This window comes from Podarcis tiliguerta (assembly GCF_965153285.1).
Source record: "Podarcis tiliguerta genome assembly, chromosome: 1".
Taxonomy (NCBI): Eukaryota; Metazoa; Chordata; class Lepidosauria; order Squamata; family Lacertidae; genus Podarcis; species Podarcis tiliguerta.
Genome location: NC_139534.1, coordinates 132,316,085 through 132,331,759, shown reverse-complemented (window position 1 = coordinate 132,331,759; position 15,675 = coordinate 132,316,085). Strand labels below are relative to the sequence as shown.

Genomic DNA, 15,675 nt, shown 5'->3' with positions numbered 1-15,675 from the left:
GAATATAAAATAATAATAAGTAAAGATGCAATTTAAAAGGGAACCCAATGGGTAAAAAAATGAACCAAGGGTCTGGAAACCAAGCCTGATGAGGAATGGTTGAAGGAGCTGAGTCCGTTTAGCCTGGAAAAGAGGAGACTGGGAGGAGATATGAGAGCCATCTTCAAATATCTTATGAGCTGACACATGGGAGATGGAGCAAGCTTGTTTTCTCCTGCAGGGTAGACTCGAACCCATGGCTTAAAGTTACAAGAAAGGAGATTCCAACGAAACATACGGAAAAACTTTCTGACAGTAAGAGCTGTCCAACAGTGAAACAGTCTCCTGTGGAGGTTTTTCAGCCAAGTTTGGATAGCCATTTGTCATAGATGCTTTAGCTGAGATTCCAGCATTGAAGAGGGTTGGACTAGATGACCCTTGTGGATCCCTTTGAACTTTTCTACAATTCTGTGATTCTACAATCCTATGATTATTTGATACACTGTGCCCACTCTTCTTCACAGACACACTGTAGACCACCTAAACAATGCTCATGGATCATTGGTGGGCCTAGGACCACAGTTTGGGAACCTTAGCTGTAGATCGCATTACATGAAAAAATATATGGAGGCTACACATTTTGAGTGAATAAAACTGTTTCCTAAAAAGCATTCCACACTCATCCCAGAACAGAAAATATGTCATAGGCATGTGGTATTGTTGATGTTTTTTCATGTTCCGTGTCTGAGAACCTCCCCTTAAGGCGTCCAGAGGCTCACACCAAATTTCCAACCAGTCATACAGCAATGCAATACTGGACATAGACTCTGCGAGAGCATTGCCATTAAGACGCAGACTGTAGAGGCAAAAGATATATCACCTTAGCTGTTCAACCTCCAAGCAATCTCTCATCCAACCACAGTCCTTGAAATACAACTTTAAAAAAGGTAAAGGACCCCTGACAGTTAAGTCCAGTCGTGGACGACTCTGGGGTTGCAACACTCATCTCACTTAACTGGCCGAGGGAGCCGCCGTTTGTCCACAGACAGTTTTTGCAGGTCATGTGGTCAGCAGGACTAAGCCGCTTCTGGCAAACCAGAGCAGCATACGGAAACGCTGTTTACCTTCCCGCTGGAGCGGTACCTATTTATCTACTTGCACTTTGACGTGCTTTCGAACTGCTAGGTTGGCAGGAGCAGGGACCGAGCTACAGGAGGTCACTAGTTGCGGCCGACTCTGGGGTTGCAGCACTCATCTCGCTTTATTGGCCGAGGGAGCAGGCGTACAGCTTCCAAGTCATGTGGCCAGCATGACTAAGCCGCTCCTGGCGAACCAGAGCAGCGCACGGAAACGCCATTTACCTTCCCACCGGAGTGGTACCTATTTATCTACTTGCACTTTGACGTGCTTTCGAACTGCTAGGTTGGCAGGAGCAGGGACCAAAAAACGGGAGCTCACCCCATCACGGGGATTCAAACCACCGACCCTAGGCTCTGTAGTTTAGACCACAGCGCCACCCACATCCCACAAAATACAACTTACTCAACCCATTTCACTGTCCTTGCCAGAACCCTCCCTGTACCTTATTGCATTCTGGCGTTTCTGACACTGACAAGGAACCAGACAGAAATTCCATGTCATCCTTTTTCATTCTTCATCCTGCAACGTTATCTATGGTTCCACAGAAACACCACAAAGCCCATTCTCCTCCAATGCCAGCTCCATGCATTTTGTCTCCCAAAATACGGTGCGAAAACAGATCACAACGGAGGCGGGGACAGGGTAATTACAAATGTCCGGTGACACCTGTCAGAGCAGCTCCCTAACGCAGCGCGATATATTTTTCTCCGAATTCCATTTAGCAGCAAGGGGAGCGTTAAATCTGTAATTTCACACGAAAGGCCTTGATCATATCCAAATATCGTGTTTGAACAGGGCTTCTAAATTGCCCTCTCAAGCTGCTACATTTGTTCAGCAAAGGTCACCTGGTGGCGGAGACGTCTCATTTCTCTGGATTTAACAAAGTCAGAAATTAATCTGTCAACCGAGTTAGAACGGGAGAGGGCTGGAAATAATAGTAATATAAAACACGCACACGCAAACACACAAAGGGGAGAAAGGGCGAATGCACAAGCCTTCAATCTCGCAGCAAATTCAGCTCCTGAGGGATGCCAGCAATTGGTATTCAGAAGTACAGCATTGCTGCCTCCAGGTTGGTGTTGTGGTTACAGCATCAAACTGGAACCTGGGAAAGACCAGGCTTCGAATCCCAACTCAGCCATGCAGTTCGCTGGGTGACCTTGAGCCAGTCACTGCCTCTCAGCCTAACCTACCTCACAGGCTTGCTGTATTAACTTCTTCTTCTTCTTTGGCGATCCCTCGTAGCTGAGTAAGAGTGTCTTCCATAAGCAGGGTTTTAACAGTGAGTCCGTAAGTGACTGCAGAGGCCAATTCTGGATCCACACGTCCTTCCACAGTGGGCACATTGGTTTCCGGATGGGAGTTGATCAAACTGAGGGTTTGCCAAGCATGCCTTCCTCTTAGCATGTTTCTCCCTGTCGTCCTGAGTTCAAGCGTCTTCAAAGTCCGTATAAAATTAAACAATTCATTCCAGTTCTTCTTCTTCTTCTTTGGCGATCCCTCGTAGCCGAGTAAGATTGTCTTCCATAAACACGGTCTTATCAATGAGTCCGTAAGTGACTGTGGAGGCCAGTTCTGGATCCACACGTCCTTCCACAGTGGGGACATTGGTTTCCAGCTGGGAGTTGATCAAGGTGTGGATTTGCCAAGTGTGCCTTCCTCTTGTGTCCTGAGTTCGAGTGTCTTCAAAGCCCATGACACCTTTGGTCAAGGCTGTTGTCCAACTGGAGCGCTCACAGGCAGGTGTTTCCCAATTGTTGGTGTTTATACTACATTTTTTTTTATTTGCCTTGAGACAGTCTGGTGTTTCCTGCTTGGCAGGGGGTTGGACTCGATGGCCCTTGTGGTCTCTTCCAACTCTATGATTCTATGATTCAGTCTTTAAACCTCTTTTGTTGACCACCAGCATTACACTTTCCATTTTTAAGTTCAGAATAGTTGCTTTGGAAGACGATAATCAGGCATCCACACAGCCTAACCTACCTTGCAGGGTTATTGTAGGGTATTAGCTCCTAGTACATTTCCGAGCACAATTCAAAGTGTTGGTGCTGACCTTGAAAGCCCTAAACGGCCCAGTGGACCTGAAGGAGCATCTCCACCCCCATCATTCTGCCTGGACACTGAGGTCCAGCTCCGAGGGCCTTCTGGCGGTTTCCTTGCTGCGAGAAGCCAAGTTACAACTAACCAGGCAGAGGGCCTTCTCGGTAGTGGCACCCTCCCTGTGGAACACCCTCCCACCAGATGTCAAAGAGAAGAACAACTACCAAACTTTTAGAAAACATTTGAAGGCAGCCCTCTTTAGGGAAGCTTTTAATGTTTGATGGACTACTGTATTTTAATACTCGAAAGCCGCCCAGAGTGGCTGGGGACGGGGTATAAATTATTATTATTATTATATTATTATTATTATTATTATTATTATTATTATTATTATTATTATTATTTTATTATTATGTATCCCGCCCTACACCCACAGGTCTCAGGGCAGTTCACAAGATAAAATCACAATATAAAATCACAAAATACATAATCAAAAGAAAAAGGAAAACAAGAGGAGGGGGGAAACTTTCCTCTCTCTCCCCTTCCTCCACTCTGTGTTTTCCCCAAAAGTGTGGCCCGGTCGTTTTATGAGATAGTAATGGCAGAAGTGTAGAAATTATTTTGTTTTTAGAGTCTGTATCTTTTGTGCTTTATCTCGTTTTATCTTACCGTATGCCACTTTGATGGCTCCTGGCTGTGAAGCAGTTTATGAATCTGTAAAATAAATAATAAAGCGCTGCGAGAGACGAGGCCTTCAGAATTAAATTATTTTAATGTCAAACCCTTTGCAGAACAATACCGATCAGCAGGCGTGGAGTTCAGAAGCTGAAACTGACGGGAACCGAGTTGGGTTTCTGAGGCAGAGACATGGAGGGGGAGAACACGGTTTCGGTTCCTCACAGACCCTCCTCCATTTCCCATCGCTCTCAGTTTTCCATTCTGATGCTGAGAAATGTAGAATTCCCCCCTTTCAGTGCCTGGGAAGGTACTACAGCTTGAAGCTGCAGCAGCCTTTTCCAGCCTCCAGGGGTTTATACCCCATTCCCACCATCCATCTAAAGCATCATAACACGACTGCCCCCAGATAATCCTGGGAGCTGTAGTTTCCTAAGCATGCTGGGAATGGTTAGGCAACCCCCTAGCCCCCTCCCAGTGCTGCAATTCCCAGAGCAACCGATGGAGAGAGAGATTGGTGGTTAAACAACTCGGGGAATTGTAGCTCTGCGAGGGGAACAGGAAGGTCTCCAAACTCTTCTCAGCAATCTTAACAAACTACACCTCCCACGATTCTCTGCTTGGCTGCTTGAAGTGGTATCGTGGGGCTTTAAATGGGTGGTTTAAATGGGGTCTTAGGCAGCAGTGAAAACCAGTTACTGGAAAACCAGTTACTAAAGCACTGCTCCACAGCAAGCTTTCCATGTGGCTCGCACAAGCAGCCTCCGTGGGAAAGGGATGACCACTAAGCGATACAACTATCAAACGAAACATCGTCAACTTTAATATATTAAATATGTGAACTTTTTCGTCGACATTCTTTAAGTCAACCACAAGATTCTCCCAGCTCTCTGAAGAAGTGCTGTCTCTCCAGCCTTAACAGAACCATCGCAGTGCATCATTTAAACCGCACTCTCCAGATTTGCCTGAAAACAAACGGACAGACTTTGGGAGAACAGCAGGGTTCGTTTGGGACTTGATGAGTTGTCCACGCCTTCCAAGTTATGGCATCGAAGTATCCCTTCCAGGGAATATCTCTTGCCCTCCAGATCCTGTTAGACCAACATCCCATTGGCCACAAGCGCCCCACCCCTGCCTTCGATATTTGAGGAGTTTCTGGTTTCATGTTTGGTTAGGAATAACTCCTGACAGATACTCAGCCCCAGAGTAGTTTACCCAAAACACTGACACGGGGAGGGGGGCTTAAAGTGACCAGCATTTGTGTGAGAGAGATTTGCATAGCAAGCTATGGATCACCAGTTTTCAGAAGGAATTAAATAACACATAATTGTTTTTTGGGAGGAAGTGTTTCTAAGGAATGACAACTTGCAGTGTTGGGTAGATTGCCATGGTTTCTAAGGTTACCTGAGGATGTCCAGCACTCGTTGCTCTGTTTCTCCCAACCCATCCTCTCCCTTTAAAAAAAAAAAAATAAGGTAGATGCTCCGAGAGTCCAACTTTCATTGTTTCAGCCCAGTTCCTGAAACTTATCAGTTGCTACTCCACACTTGTCTTCAGCCTCGGAGTCGTCAGCGTTTCAACCATTGATGTGCCAACATGTTGTTTCCAGGGGAGCAGGGCTCACGATCGCCATTTTCACTGGGATGCATGGGAACCGAAGTTTCCCATGCATCCTGTGCCAATTTTTTATAATTCCGGGATCCATGGGAAACTAGAATTCCCATGGATCCCAGTGGCAACAGATGCTCCAAAGGATGCCAAGAAGCACCCAGGCCTTAAGGAGGTGGTCTGCAAGACACAAAGAGGGTAGCAAGGACTAGCGGGAGAGCTTTCCCAGGGGCACCAACATTCCAACATGAGGTGGGGGAGCCCATTCCTCAATTCTTCTAAGGCCCTGGCTTTGCTTGCTGAGGCCTTTATGAGAAGCCAGCCACATCCCTTGCTGATCCCTTGGCATTACAGAATATAAATAGTCACCAATAAAAGTGCATGCGACAGACTAAAATGACGGGCGTGAAAACGAGGAGAGGCGAGATGCAGGGGGGCATGGCCCTGTCGGTATGGAAGATGTGGAGTTTCTTGACGTCCGGGTGGTACGCCTCGCCGTCTTCCAGCGCCCCGCGGGCAGCCAGAATGAAGCTGGCATCCCCCGAAGTTGCCACGTCAAAGACACAAGCCTGGAAGTAGACATCCTCGACGGGCAGCTTCTCCTTGCAGAGCAGGCGGGCCTTCTCGAGGGCACCGCTGCCCTCGCCCTTGCTTCGAGAGATGCGCTGGCTGGGCGGGCAACCTCCCACGCAGAGCTGCAAATCTTGCTCGTCCGTGAAGGAGAGAGCCACCTCCTCGGCCACCTGGATGGAGAAGGACAGCTGTCTGCCCACCTGGCGCACGGCAATTGTGGTGCCAACGTGCGCTGCTCGGATCTCCACATGCCACCCGGGCGTGCGCTCGTAGATGACCAGGCTGCTCCCCCCGGGCCTCGCTCCACCATTCACGGAACCATCCACAAAAGACACTGGCAGGTTGTCTATTTCCGCTTGGTAGACCTTCTCGTCGATGCACTCCTTCATGTTCTTAAAAATGATGGTGAGCTGAAAAGAACAGAAATCTTAAAAGATTAAATTTAAAGGGACCCTAACCATTAGGTCCAGTTGCGGACGACTCTGGGGTTGCGGCACTCATCTCGCTTTATTGGCGGAGGGAGCCGGCATACAGCTTCCGGGTCAAGTTGCCAGCATGACTAAGCCGCTTCCCGCCGGAGTGGTACCTATTAATCTACTTGCACTTTGATGTGCTTTTAAACTGCTAGGTTGGCAGGCCCAGGGATCAAGCACGGGAGCTCACCCCGTCGCGGGGATTCGAACTGCCAACCTTCTGATCGGCAAGCCCTAGGCTCTGTGGTTTAACCCACAGTGCCACCCTCATCCCTATAGTTCTAGTGTAGGTAAAGGTAAAGGGACCCCTGACCATTAAGTCCAGTTGTGACCGACTCTGGGCTTGCGGCGCTCATCTCGCTTTATTGGCTGAGGGAGGCGGCGTACAGCTTCCAGGTGATGTGGCCAGCATGACTAAGCCGCTTCTGGAGAACCAGAGCAGCACACGGAAAGGCCGTTTACCTTCCCGCCAGAGCGGTACCTATTTATCTACTTGCACTTTGATGTGTTTTTGAACTGCTAGGTTGGCAGGAGCAGGGACCGAGCAACGGGAGCTCACCCCATCGGGGGATTCGAACTGCCGACCTTCTGATCAGCAAGTCCTAGGCTCTGTGGTTTAACCCACAGCGCCACCCGTGTTTAAAAGCTTAAAGTGCAGCAAAAGGGAAACCCCAGGCATCTGAGGACCCTCAAGACCTGTTTATTCTGAGGAAGGAGGCAGGAATGCTGTCCACCAGAAGGGATTGGAGAAGCAAAAGCAGGCAGAGGTTGGTGCAAACCCATCCTTGCCTCACAGTTGTTCACCACTTTTCCAGATCCCTCTATTATCAGAAGTAGCCCAGATGGTGCCTTGCCTTCTTCAAATTTACTGGCTCGTCTTCAGAGCTTTAACCAGATCTGTGCCCAAATTTTGTTTTGGGGGAAGCAGGGCTTGTAATCACCAGCATCACGGTGAACCATGGGAGTTGCAGTTTCCAATGGCTCCCGTGCCAACTGTTTGACCTGGGAAGCATGGGAAATCACGCTTCCCGTGGATCCCCGTGTGCTCCTGCAGGTGGGAAACTTGCTGTCCTCCAGTTGTTGCTGGAGCACAACTACCAACATCCCTGACCATAGGCTATGCTGGCTGTTGGGGTGGTTGGGAGATGGTGTTCAGCAACAGCTGTTGGTTAGCCACTCCTGCTACAGGTGATTTCCAGTCACATTCAAGCTGTGAATTAAGGTGGAAGTATGTGGGGCTACCTTTGAAGGTGACTCAGAAGCTACAACTAATCCAGAAGGTGGCAGCCAGGCTGGTGACTGGGAGCAGCCCCTGGGACCATATAACACCGGTCCTGAAAGACCTACATTGGCTCCCAGGACGTTTCAGAGCACAATTGAAAGTGTTGGTGCTGACTTTCAAAGCCCTAAACCAGGGGTAGGCAACCGAAGGCCCGGGGGCCGGATCCGGCCCAATCACCTTCTCAATCCGGCTCGCAGACGGTCCAGGGATCAGCGTGTTTTTACATGAGTAGAATGTGTGCTTTTATTTAAAATGCATCTCTGGGTTATTTGTGGGGCATAGGAATTCGTTCATTTTCCCCAAAAAATATACTCCAGCCCACCACATGGTCTGAGGGACGGTGGACCGGCCCACGGCTGAAAAAGGTTGCTGACCCCTGCCCTAAACGGCCTCAGCCCTGTATACCTGAAGGAGTGTCTCCACCCCCATTACTTAGTCCGGACACTGAGCTCCAGCTCCGAGGGCCTTCTGGAGATGTGAGGTTACAGGGAACCAGGCAGGCGGCTTTCTCAGCAGTGATGCCCACCTTGTAGAATGCTTTCCCAACAGACGTCAATAATAATAATAACAATAATAATAATAATAATAATTTATTATTTATACCCAGCCCATCTACACAACTTTCTGAAGACATCTGAAGGCAGGCCTGTATTGGGAAGTTTTAAAAGTTTTTAATATATTATATTATATTATATTATATTATATTATCATATCATATCATATCATATCATATTATATTATATTTAATACATACCCTGCCACTTTGGGCAGCTTCCAACAGGAGATTAAAAACACAATAAAACATCAAATGGAAAAAACTTCCCTAAACAGGGCTGCCTTCAGATTCTGTTGGAAGCCACCCAGACATATTATTATTATTATTATTATTATTATTATTATTATTATTATTAACCCAACATGCTGCCCTCCAGAGATATTGTGGGACTCCAGCACCCTCTTGAACCGCCGGCACAAGCCAATCAAAAAGCTGAAGAGCAGCTTTTCGAAGGATGGGTTGTTACCTTGCTGATGACGGTAGCATTTGACCCTTTGATGACGGGAGAGCTGGTGGCCTGAACATACAGGTAGTTGTTGTCCAGGAGCGGCCAGGAACCCTCCACCTGACAGGTGTGGAACTGGTCCCTGAAGGTGCGTACATGGGGGTCCCCGAAGGCGGCGCAGTGCTGGTACGCAGGGGGTTGCCCATGCTTGCGGGCAAAGCTCTTCTCGTAGTCACAGATGTCCAGGGAGGTGAAGCCCTGGTGGTCGGGGGGCGGCTGGGGCGGCTGGGGCACGGAAGTGGGTCCCTCCCTGGAGCAGTTGTTCTGGATCATGAGGTCTTCGATGCCGTACACAGCAGAGTGGTACGCCAGGTTCCCACGGCAGGTGCGGGCCGTCCGGCGCGTGCAGCTGGAGTAGGCGCGCAAAGCGTCGCAGCGAGCGGCCGTCGTGTCCGAGTCGTCCAGGTTCTCCGTGGCGGCCAGATACTGGGAGTTGCAGCGCAAGATCTTGCACTGGGAGTCAGCTGCACGATGGAGGGGAGGGGAGGGAAGAAGATCAGTGCCACATCATCACAACCAAAACAGCAACAAACAAACCTATTGTCACGTAAAGCATACTCGATAAACACACAAGATGTAACCGGCTGTGTTCTTAGATAAATAAGGTACAGTGGTACCTCAGGTTAAGTACTTAATCCGTTCCGGAGGTCCGTTCTTAACCTGAAACTGTTCTTAACCTGAAGCACCACTTTAGCTAATGGGGCCTCCCGCTGCTGCCGCGCCGCCGGAGCATGATTTCTGTTCTCATCCTGAAGCAAAGTTCTTAACCTGAAGCACTATTTCTGGGTTAGCAGAGTCTGTAACCTGAAGCATATGTAACCTGAAGCGTATGTAACCTGAGGTACCACTGTATACTATTCATGTAAGGTCTGTATAGTTAAAGCTATGGTTTTCCCAGTAGTGATGTATGGAAGTGAGAGCTGGACCATAAAGAAGGCTGATCGCCGAAGAATTGATGCTTTTGAATTATGGTGTTGGAGGAGACTCTTGAGAGTCCATGGACTGAAAGAAGATCCAACCTATCCATTCTGAAGGAAATCAGCCCTGAGTGCTCACTGGAAGGACAGATCCTGAAGCTGAGGCTCCAAGACTTTGGCCACCTCAGGAGAAGAGAAGACTCCCTGGAAAAGACCCTGATGTTGGGAAAGATGGAGGGCACAAGGAGAAGAGGACAGCAGAGGACGAGATGGTGGGACAGTGTTCTGGAAGCTACCAGCATGAGTCTGACCAAACTGCGGGAGGCAGTGGAAGACAGGAAGGCCTGGCGTGCTCTGGTCCAGGGGGTCACGAAGAGTCGGACACGACTAAACGACAACAACAATTCATGTATCAAATCATAAATTTCAATGGAGGTGATTCATAAAGTTCAACAAACGAACAAAGCAGAAGTCCCAGTGGGTCAGATCATTCTCTAGTCAGTTCAGGCATAAGGTCCATCCGTGTATTAGTGTCTATTCCACCTGACTCTTCATAAGGTCCAAATAATGCACATGAAAGGTTGTTACAGTTCCACAGAATCCTTTCACAGAGTCTAAGACAGGGATTTCTGGCATAAGATCCACTGTCCTGTAATATCACATATGAGCTTTAACTACTGATGAAGCCCAGGACGGCGAAATAATAATAATAATAATAATAATAATAATAATAATAATAATAATAATAATAATTTATATCCCGCCCTCCCCAGCCGAAGCCAGGCTCAGGGCGGCTAACAACAATAAAACAGTACAAAAGTACAGCACAAACAACACTCTAAAATCATTCATTATAAAGTTAATTAATTCAAGCCACTGGCAACCATTGGGTCAGAGCTCTGCGAAGATTGCCGAGGGAGGGAGTCAGGCTGTGCCCTGGCCAAAGGCCTGGTGGGAACAGCTCTGTCTTCCAGGCTCTGCGGAAAGATGTCAAGTCCCGCAGGGCCCTAGTCTCTTGTGACAGAGTGTTCCACCAGATTGGGGCCATGACCGAAAAGGCCCTGGCTCTAGTTGAGGCCAGTCTAACTTCTCTGTGGCCTGGGACCTTCAAGATGGTTTTATTTGAAGACCGTAAGTTTCTCTGTGGGGCATACCAGGTGAGGTGGTCCCGTAGGTACGAGGGTCCTAGGCCGTATAGGGCTTTAAAGGTTAAAACCAGCACCTTAAACCTGATCCTGTACCCCACCGGGAGCCAGTGCAGCTGGTATAGCACCGGGTGAATGTGATCTCGCAGCGAAGACCCCGTAAGGAGTCTCGCTGCAGCATTCTGCACCCGCTGGAGTTTCTGGGTCAGTCTCAAGGGCAGCCCCACGTAGAGCGAGTTACAATAATCCAGTCTGGAGGTGACCGTCGCGTGGATCACAGTGGCTAGGTCAGGGCGAGAGAGGTAAGGAGCCAACTGCTTAGCTTGGCGGAGATGAAAAAATGCCGCCTTTGTTGTAGCTGCAATCTGCGCCTCCATGGAAAGGGAGGTGTCAAAGATTACACCCAAACTCTTAACGGACGGTGCTGGCACTAATTGCGCCCCCGCAAGAGATGGGAGTTGCCCCCCCAATCCCATATCGTCCCGTCCCAGCCACAGGACCTCTGTCTTCGAAGGATTTAACTTCAACCGGCTCCCACGTAACCATCCAGCCACAGCTTCAAAACATCTGGCCAGTGTGTCTGGGGCCGAGTCAGGATGGCCATCCATCAACAGATAGAGTTGGGTGTCATCAGCAAACAAGGCCAATATTCCAGAAATTTCATGTGGATTGTTAATTTGGATGCGCAGAAGGTATTAAAAATAAATTTAAGGAACCGCAGAAAGAGGGGGAAGGAAGTGAAGTTTTGAAATGTCAAAATGATTGTAAAATCAGTGAAATGTATAAATCTGGAAAGTATAAATAAATAAATATAACAATCTCCTCCCCAAGAATAGGCTCTCCGTCTTCAGTCACAGAATTGTATTCTACATCTATGAAACACGAAATGACATCTGAAGGCAGCCCTTTTTAGAGAATATTTTGCTGGAAGCCGCCCAGAGTGGCTGGGGAAACCCAGCCAGATCGGCGGGGCATAAATAAATTATTTATATTATTATTATTATTATTATTATTATTATTATTATTATTATTATTATTAACATTCTTAAGCATTGAAATACGGCAATGGTTGGGCCTGAGGTTGGATGGGTTATCTCTGGGCATGCACAGAGTAATATTCTTTCACCATTAAGCAGCTGTAGCCCACCACCAAACTTCTGGGATTGAGAAGCGGGGAACGAGGCAAATGTTGAGGCAACGCTGGCATTTGCAGTGGCTGCGCTTTCAAGACGGCCTTTTTAGGCACACTTACTCAGAGGACCTTGCATCTGAGTAGACCTGCTTACAACTGTGATACACACAACTGAGGATTTCAAAGATCTGATGAAGAGCTGACCGTCAGCAGTCTGCCACTACAAAGGGGCCCTCCCAAGCCAAGCCCCATCCATCCATCCATCCATCCTTCCTTCCTTCCTTCCTTCCTTCCTTCCTTCCTTCCTTCCTTCCTTCCTTCCTTCCCATGCCCACCAAAGCTGCAACTTTCTCTGACGAATGACCCAAGCGCCAAGCCCCTTACCGTGTCTGCAGAACAGAAGGAGGATGAACACTTTAATGAAGGCACCAGCCTCTGGAGGCCTCTGGCAGCAAGCAGATCCCCGCATCCTGATCCGTTCACAGATGACGCACGAGGGTCACCCAAACCTCTCCTCAACGTTCTCCTCCCATGCTGGTTCACTGGAAGGAAAGAACAGTCAAGAGATCTACAGCCCATAAATTGGGAAGGTCCCATCCTGCGTGTAGTCTGCGCTCTCCCGCATGCATGGTCCAGATCCCACCGACTCTTTTCCCTTCAAACAATAACCCAAAAAACCAAGTCACTTGCCCTCACGGTGAATGTTGCTTCCTCCCACCCCACAAAGTTCTGTGCCAATAGTTTCTGACCTCTGGAAACTAAGAGCGTACAGGAAGAGCCTTTTGGATCGGTTCGGCGGTCCATCAAGCAGCATCCTGTTCTCATATATCTGGGAGTAGGTTCAACTGGGGCTTCCTTCATATTTGGACCATGCTGTAAATCTCATCCAGTCAGGCCTCTATGAAGGCAATGCTTACCTGGGAAGTATCTTTGCTGGGCTGTTTCCCAGAAGAGCACTGAAAAAAATTTGAGACCTTTGCTTCCCAGGGGAGCAGAAGACCCCCTGCAGTTCACTGGAGGTTTTCAGACAGAGGTTGGGTGTCCAGCTGTCAGGGATAGGTAAAGGTAAAGGGACCCCTGACCCTTAGGTCCAGTCGTGGCCAACTCTGGGGTTGCGGCGCTCATCTCGCTTTACTGGCCGAGGGAGCCGGCGTACAGCTTCTGGGTCATGTGGCCAGCAGGACTAAGCCGCTTCTGGCGAACCAGAGCAGCGCACGGAAATGCCGTTTACCTTCCCGCCGGAGCGGTACCTATTTATCTACTTGCACTTTGACGTGCTTTCGAACTGCTAGGTTGGCAGGAGCAGGGACCGAGCAACGGGAGCTCACCCCGTCGCGGGGATTCGAACCGCCGACCTTCTGATCGGCAAGCCCTAGGCTCTGTGGTTTAACCCATAGCGCCACCCGCGTCCCCCTGTCAGGGATACTTTACCTGCAATTCCTGCATTGCAGGGGGTTGGACCAGATATCCCTCAGGGTCCCTTGCAGCGCTATGATTCATAATCCTATGGGCCCTCTCTGGTGACCCAAGGCATGGTTCCAAACCTTCTGAAGTGGGGGGTTCCCTTTGGAAGACGACTCCACCATCAGCCCCTGTCACACCTCTAACATCCATCAGAGAAGACTGCGGACCAGCCAGGTGACCGGTGACCCAATTCAGGCCGGCCAACTCCCATCACCGCTGCAGTAAGACTCGTCCCCTCCATCTTCCCCAGCACGTCCATCTCATTGCAGACGCTCCCTGCCCTGTCCTCCTTTGCCTTTCTTGCCCCAGGGTGGCCCAACCATCAGCAAGAAAGGTCTTCCTCTCTTGGCTTTCTCCTCGCAGGAAGACCTTTCCCTCTCTTCTCAAGCTCCGTCGCTGACTTTGTGCTAAGCTGCACATGTCCCCATCCTGCCGGGACACACATATCGGCGTGACCTTTTGCAAAAGTCGGCAAACAACGGCACAAACTTTGTCCCTGCTTCTGGACCTGCAGCGGGAGCTAATGATCAACCACTCGATCGCCCAAGGCACCCTCTGCACCACTCGGCCTGGGAGCCAAAGACAGCCAGTGAGGAGATAAAGGCTTTGGCCCGTAAGTCGGCCATGGCTGCTTCTGGATCGAGGTAGTTTGACCACAGTCGCCCATGCATTCATAGAATCATAGAATCATAGAGTTGGAAGAGACCACAAGGGCCATCGAGTCCAACCCCCTGCCAAGCAGGAAACACCATCAGAGCACTCCTGACATATGGTTGTCAAGCCTCTGCTTAAAGACCTCCAAAGAAGGAGACTCCACCACACTCCTTGGCAGCAAATTCCACTGTCGAACAGCTCTTACTGTCAGGAAGTTCTTCCTAATGTTTAGGTGGAATCTTCTTTCTTGTAGTTTGGATCCATTGCTCCGTGTCCGCTTCTCTGGAGCAGCAGAAAACAACCTTTCTCCCTCCTCTATGTGACATCCTTTGATATATTTGAACATGGCTATCATATCACCCCTTAACCTCCTCTTCTCCAGGCTAAACATGCCCAGCTCCCTTAGCCGTTCCTCATAAGGCATCGTTTCCAGGCCTTTGACCATTTTGGTTGCCCTCCTCTGGACACGTTCCAGTTTGTCAGTGTCCTTCTTGAACTGTGGTGCCCAGAACTGGACACAGTACTCCAGGTGAGGTCTGACCAGAGCAGAATACAGTGGCACTATTACTTCAGATTTACTCTGAAGAGTTGCATTACTGCAATGCTCTCTGCATGGGGCAGCCCTGGAGGCTGCAGCCAGGGGGCATTGTGTGGCAAGGAGGTTGTTTGTGGGCACAAACTACTGCCAACATAAAACAGCTTGCTTTCAGGATTCGCACAGTCTACCCGTCTACTACCAGGCCAACACTCTTAGTGCCATGCCATGCCATAATATAATTTTGATTTTCATTGGGAGCATTGTTGAAGGGAAGCGTTAATAATAACACTCCCTTTCCCCACCAACAAGTCCTGAATGCAAATTCCCTTGCTCTTCAATGGTGGGGGAACGGATGCAAATGTGACTCTAAGTGGGCATAGCCCGGGAGGGGCAGCTGCCCCCTCCAAATCGAGAAATTAATTAAAAATTACTTAACTAGAAGCAGACATGGAAGGAAGATTTGGGCAATTTCTCTGAGCAGTCGGCATAAAAGGAAAGCAACTCTTGTTGAGACGTTTCATTCCGAATCTGCTAGACAGAGCCGGACAGAGGGTGTCTTGGCCCCCTTCCCCCCCCCCCCCAATAACTCCTGTCTACGTGCATGGAGGGGTTAAAATGCCAGGGATGATTCCTAGAGAGGCATGGCAGGGAATAAAGAAGGACAGAGCTGGCATCACTGGCGTGGTTTCTCTGTGGGCACCAGCACCCACCTTCTCGGGCACCCATGTGGTTTTCTCCCCCACTGAAAAAGATTGCAGTGTGTGCTTGTGTTTGGCTGCTTGTGGTTTTTCTGTTTTCTGCCAGTCTGTCCACAGGCCCATAGAGACATAAGTCGTCTTCTTCTTTGGCGATCACTTGTAGCCGAGTAAGACTGTCTTCCATAAACACGGTTTTAACAGTGAGTCGATAAGTGACTGTGGAGGCCAATTCTGGATTCACACGTCCTTCCACAGTGGGGACATTGGTTTCCAGGCGGGAGTTGATCATGGTGAGG

The 15,675-nt window shown here is 49.1% G+C and overlaps 1 protein-coding gene across 1 annotated transcript; it reads right to left on the bottom strand.

Annotated features, from left to right (window-relative positions):
• Positions 1-3,912: 3,912 nt before the first annotated feature.
• LOC310676701 (hemojuvelin-like) lies at positions 3,913-13,972 on the bottom strand. The gene is made up of 4 exons (XM_083438806.1): positions 13,457-13,972; positions 12,410-12,567; positions 8,793-9,295; positions 3,913-6,425 (listed from the first exon to the last, which is right to left on the bottom strand). Exons 2-4 carry the CDS (start codon positions 12,492-12,494, stop codon positions 5,808-5,810), a joined length of 1,206 nt encoding a protein of 401 aa, XP_083294932.1. The 5' UTR covers positions 12,495-12,567; positions 13,457-13,972; the 3' UTR covers positions 3,913-5,807.
• Between the last annotated feature and the right edge of the window lie 1,703 nt (positions 13,973-15,675).

Bases quoted from the DNA above. Each gene is read 5' to 3' on its own strand.
- LOC310676701 (XM_083438806.1), bottom strand. From the start codon at position 12,494: ATGCGGGGATCTGCTTGCTGCCAGAGGCCTCCAGAGGCTGGTGCCTTC. The intron at 9,296-12,409 runs GTAAGGGGCTTG...TCCATCGTGCAG, and splicing joins CCTTCTGTTCTGCAGACACG to CTGACTCCCAGTGCAAGATC. The intron at 6,426-8,792 runs GTAACAACCCAT...TGTTCTTTTCAG, and splicing joins ATGCTACCGTCATCAGCAAG to CTCACCATCATTTTTAAGAA.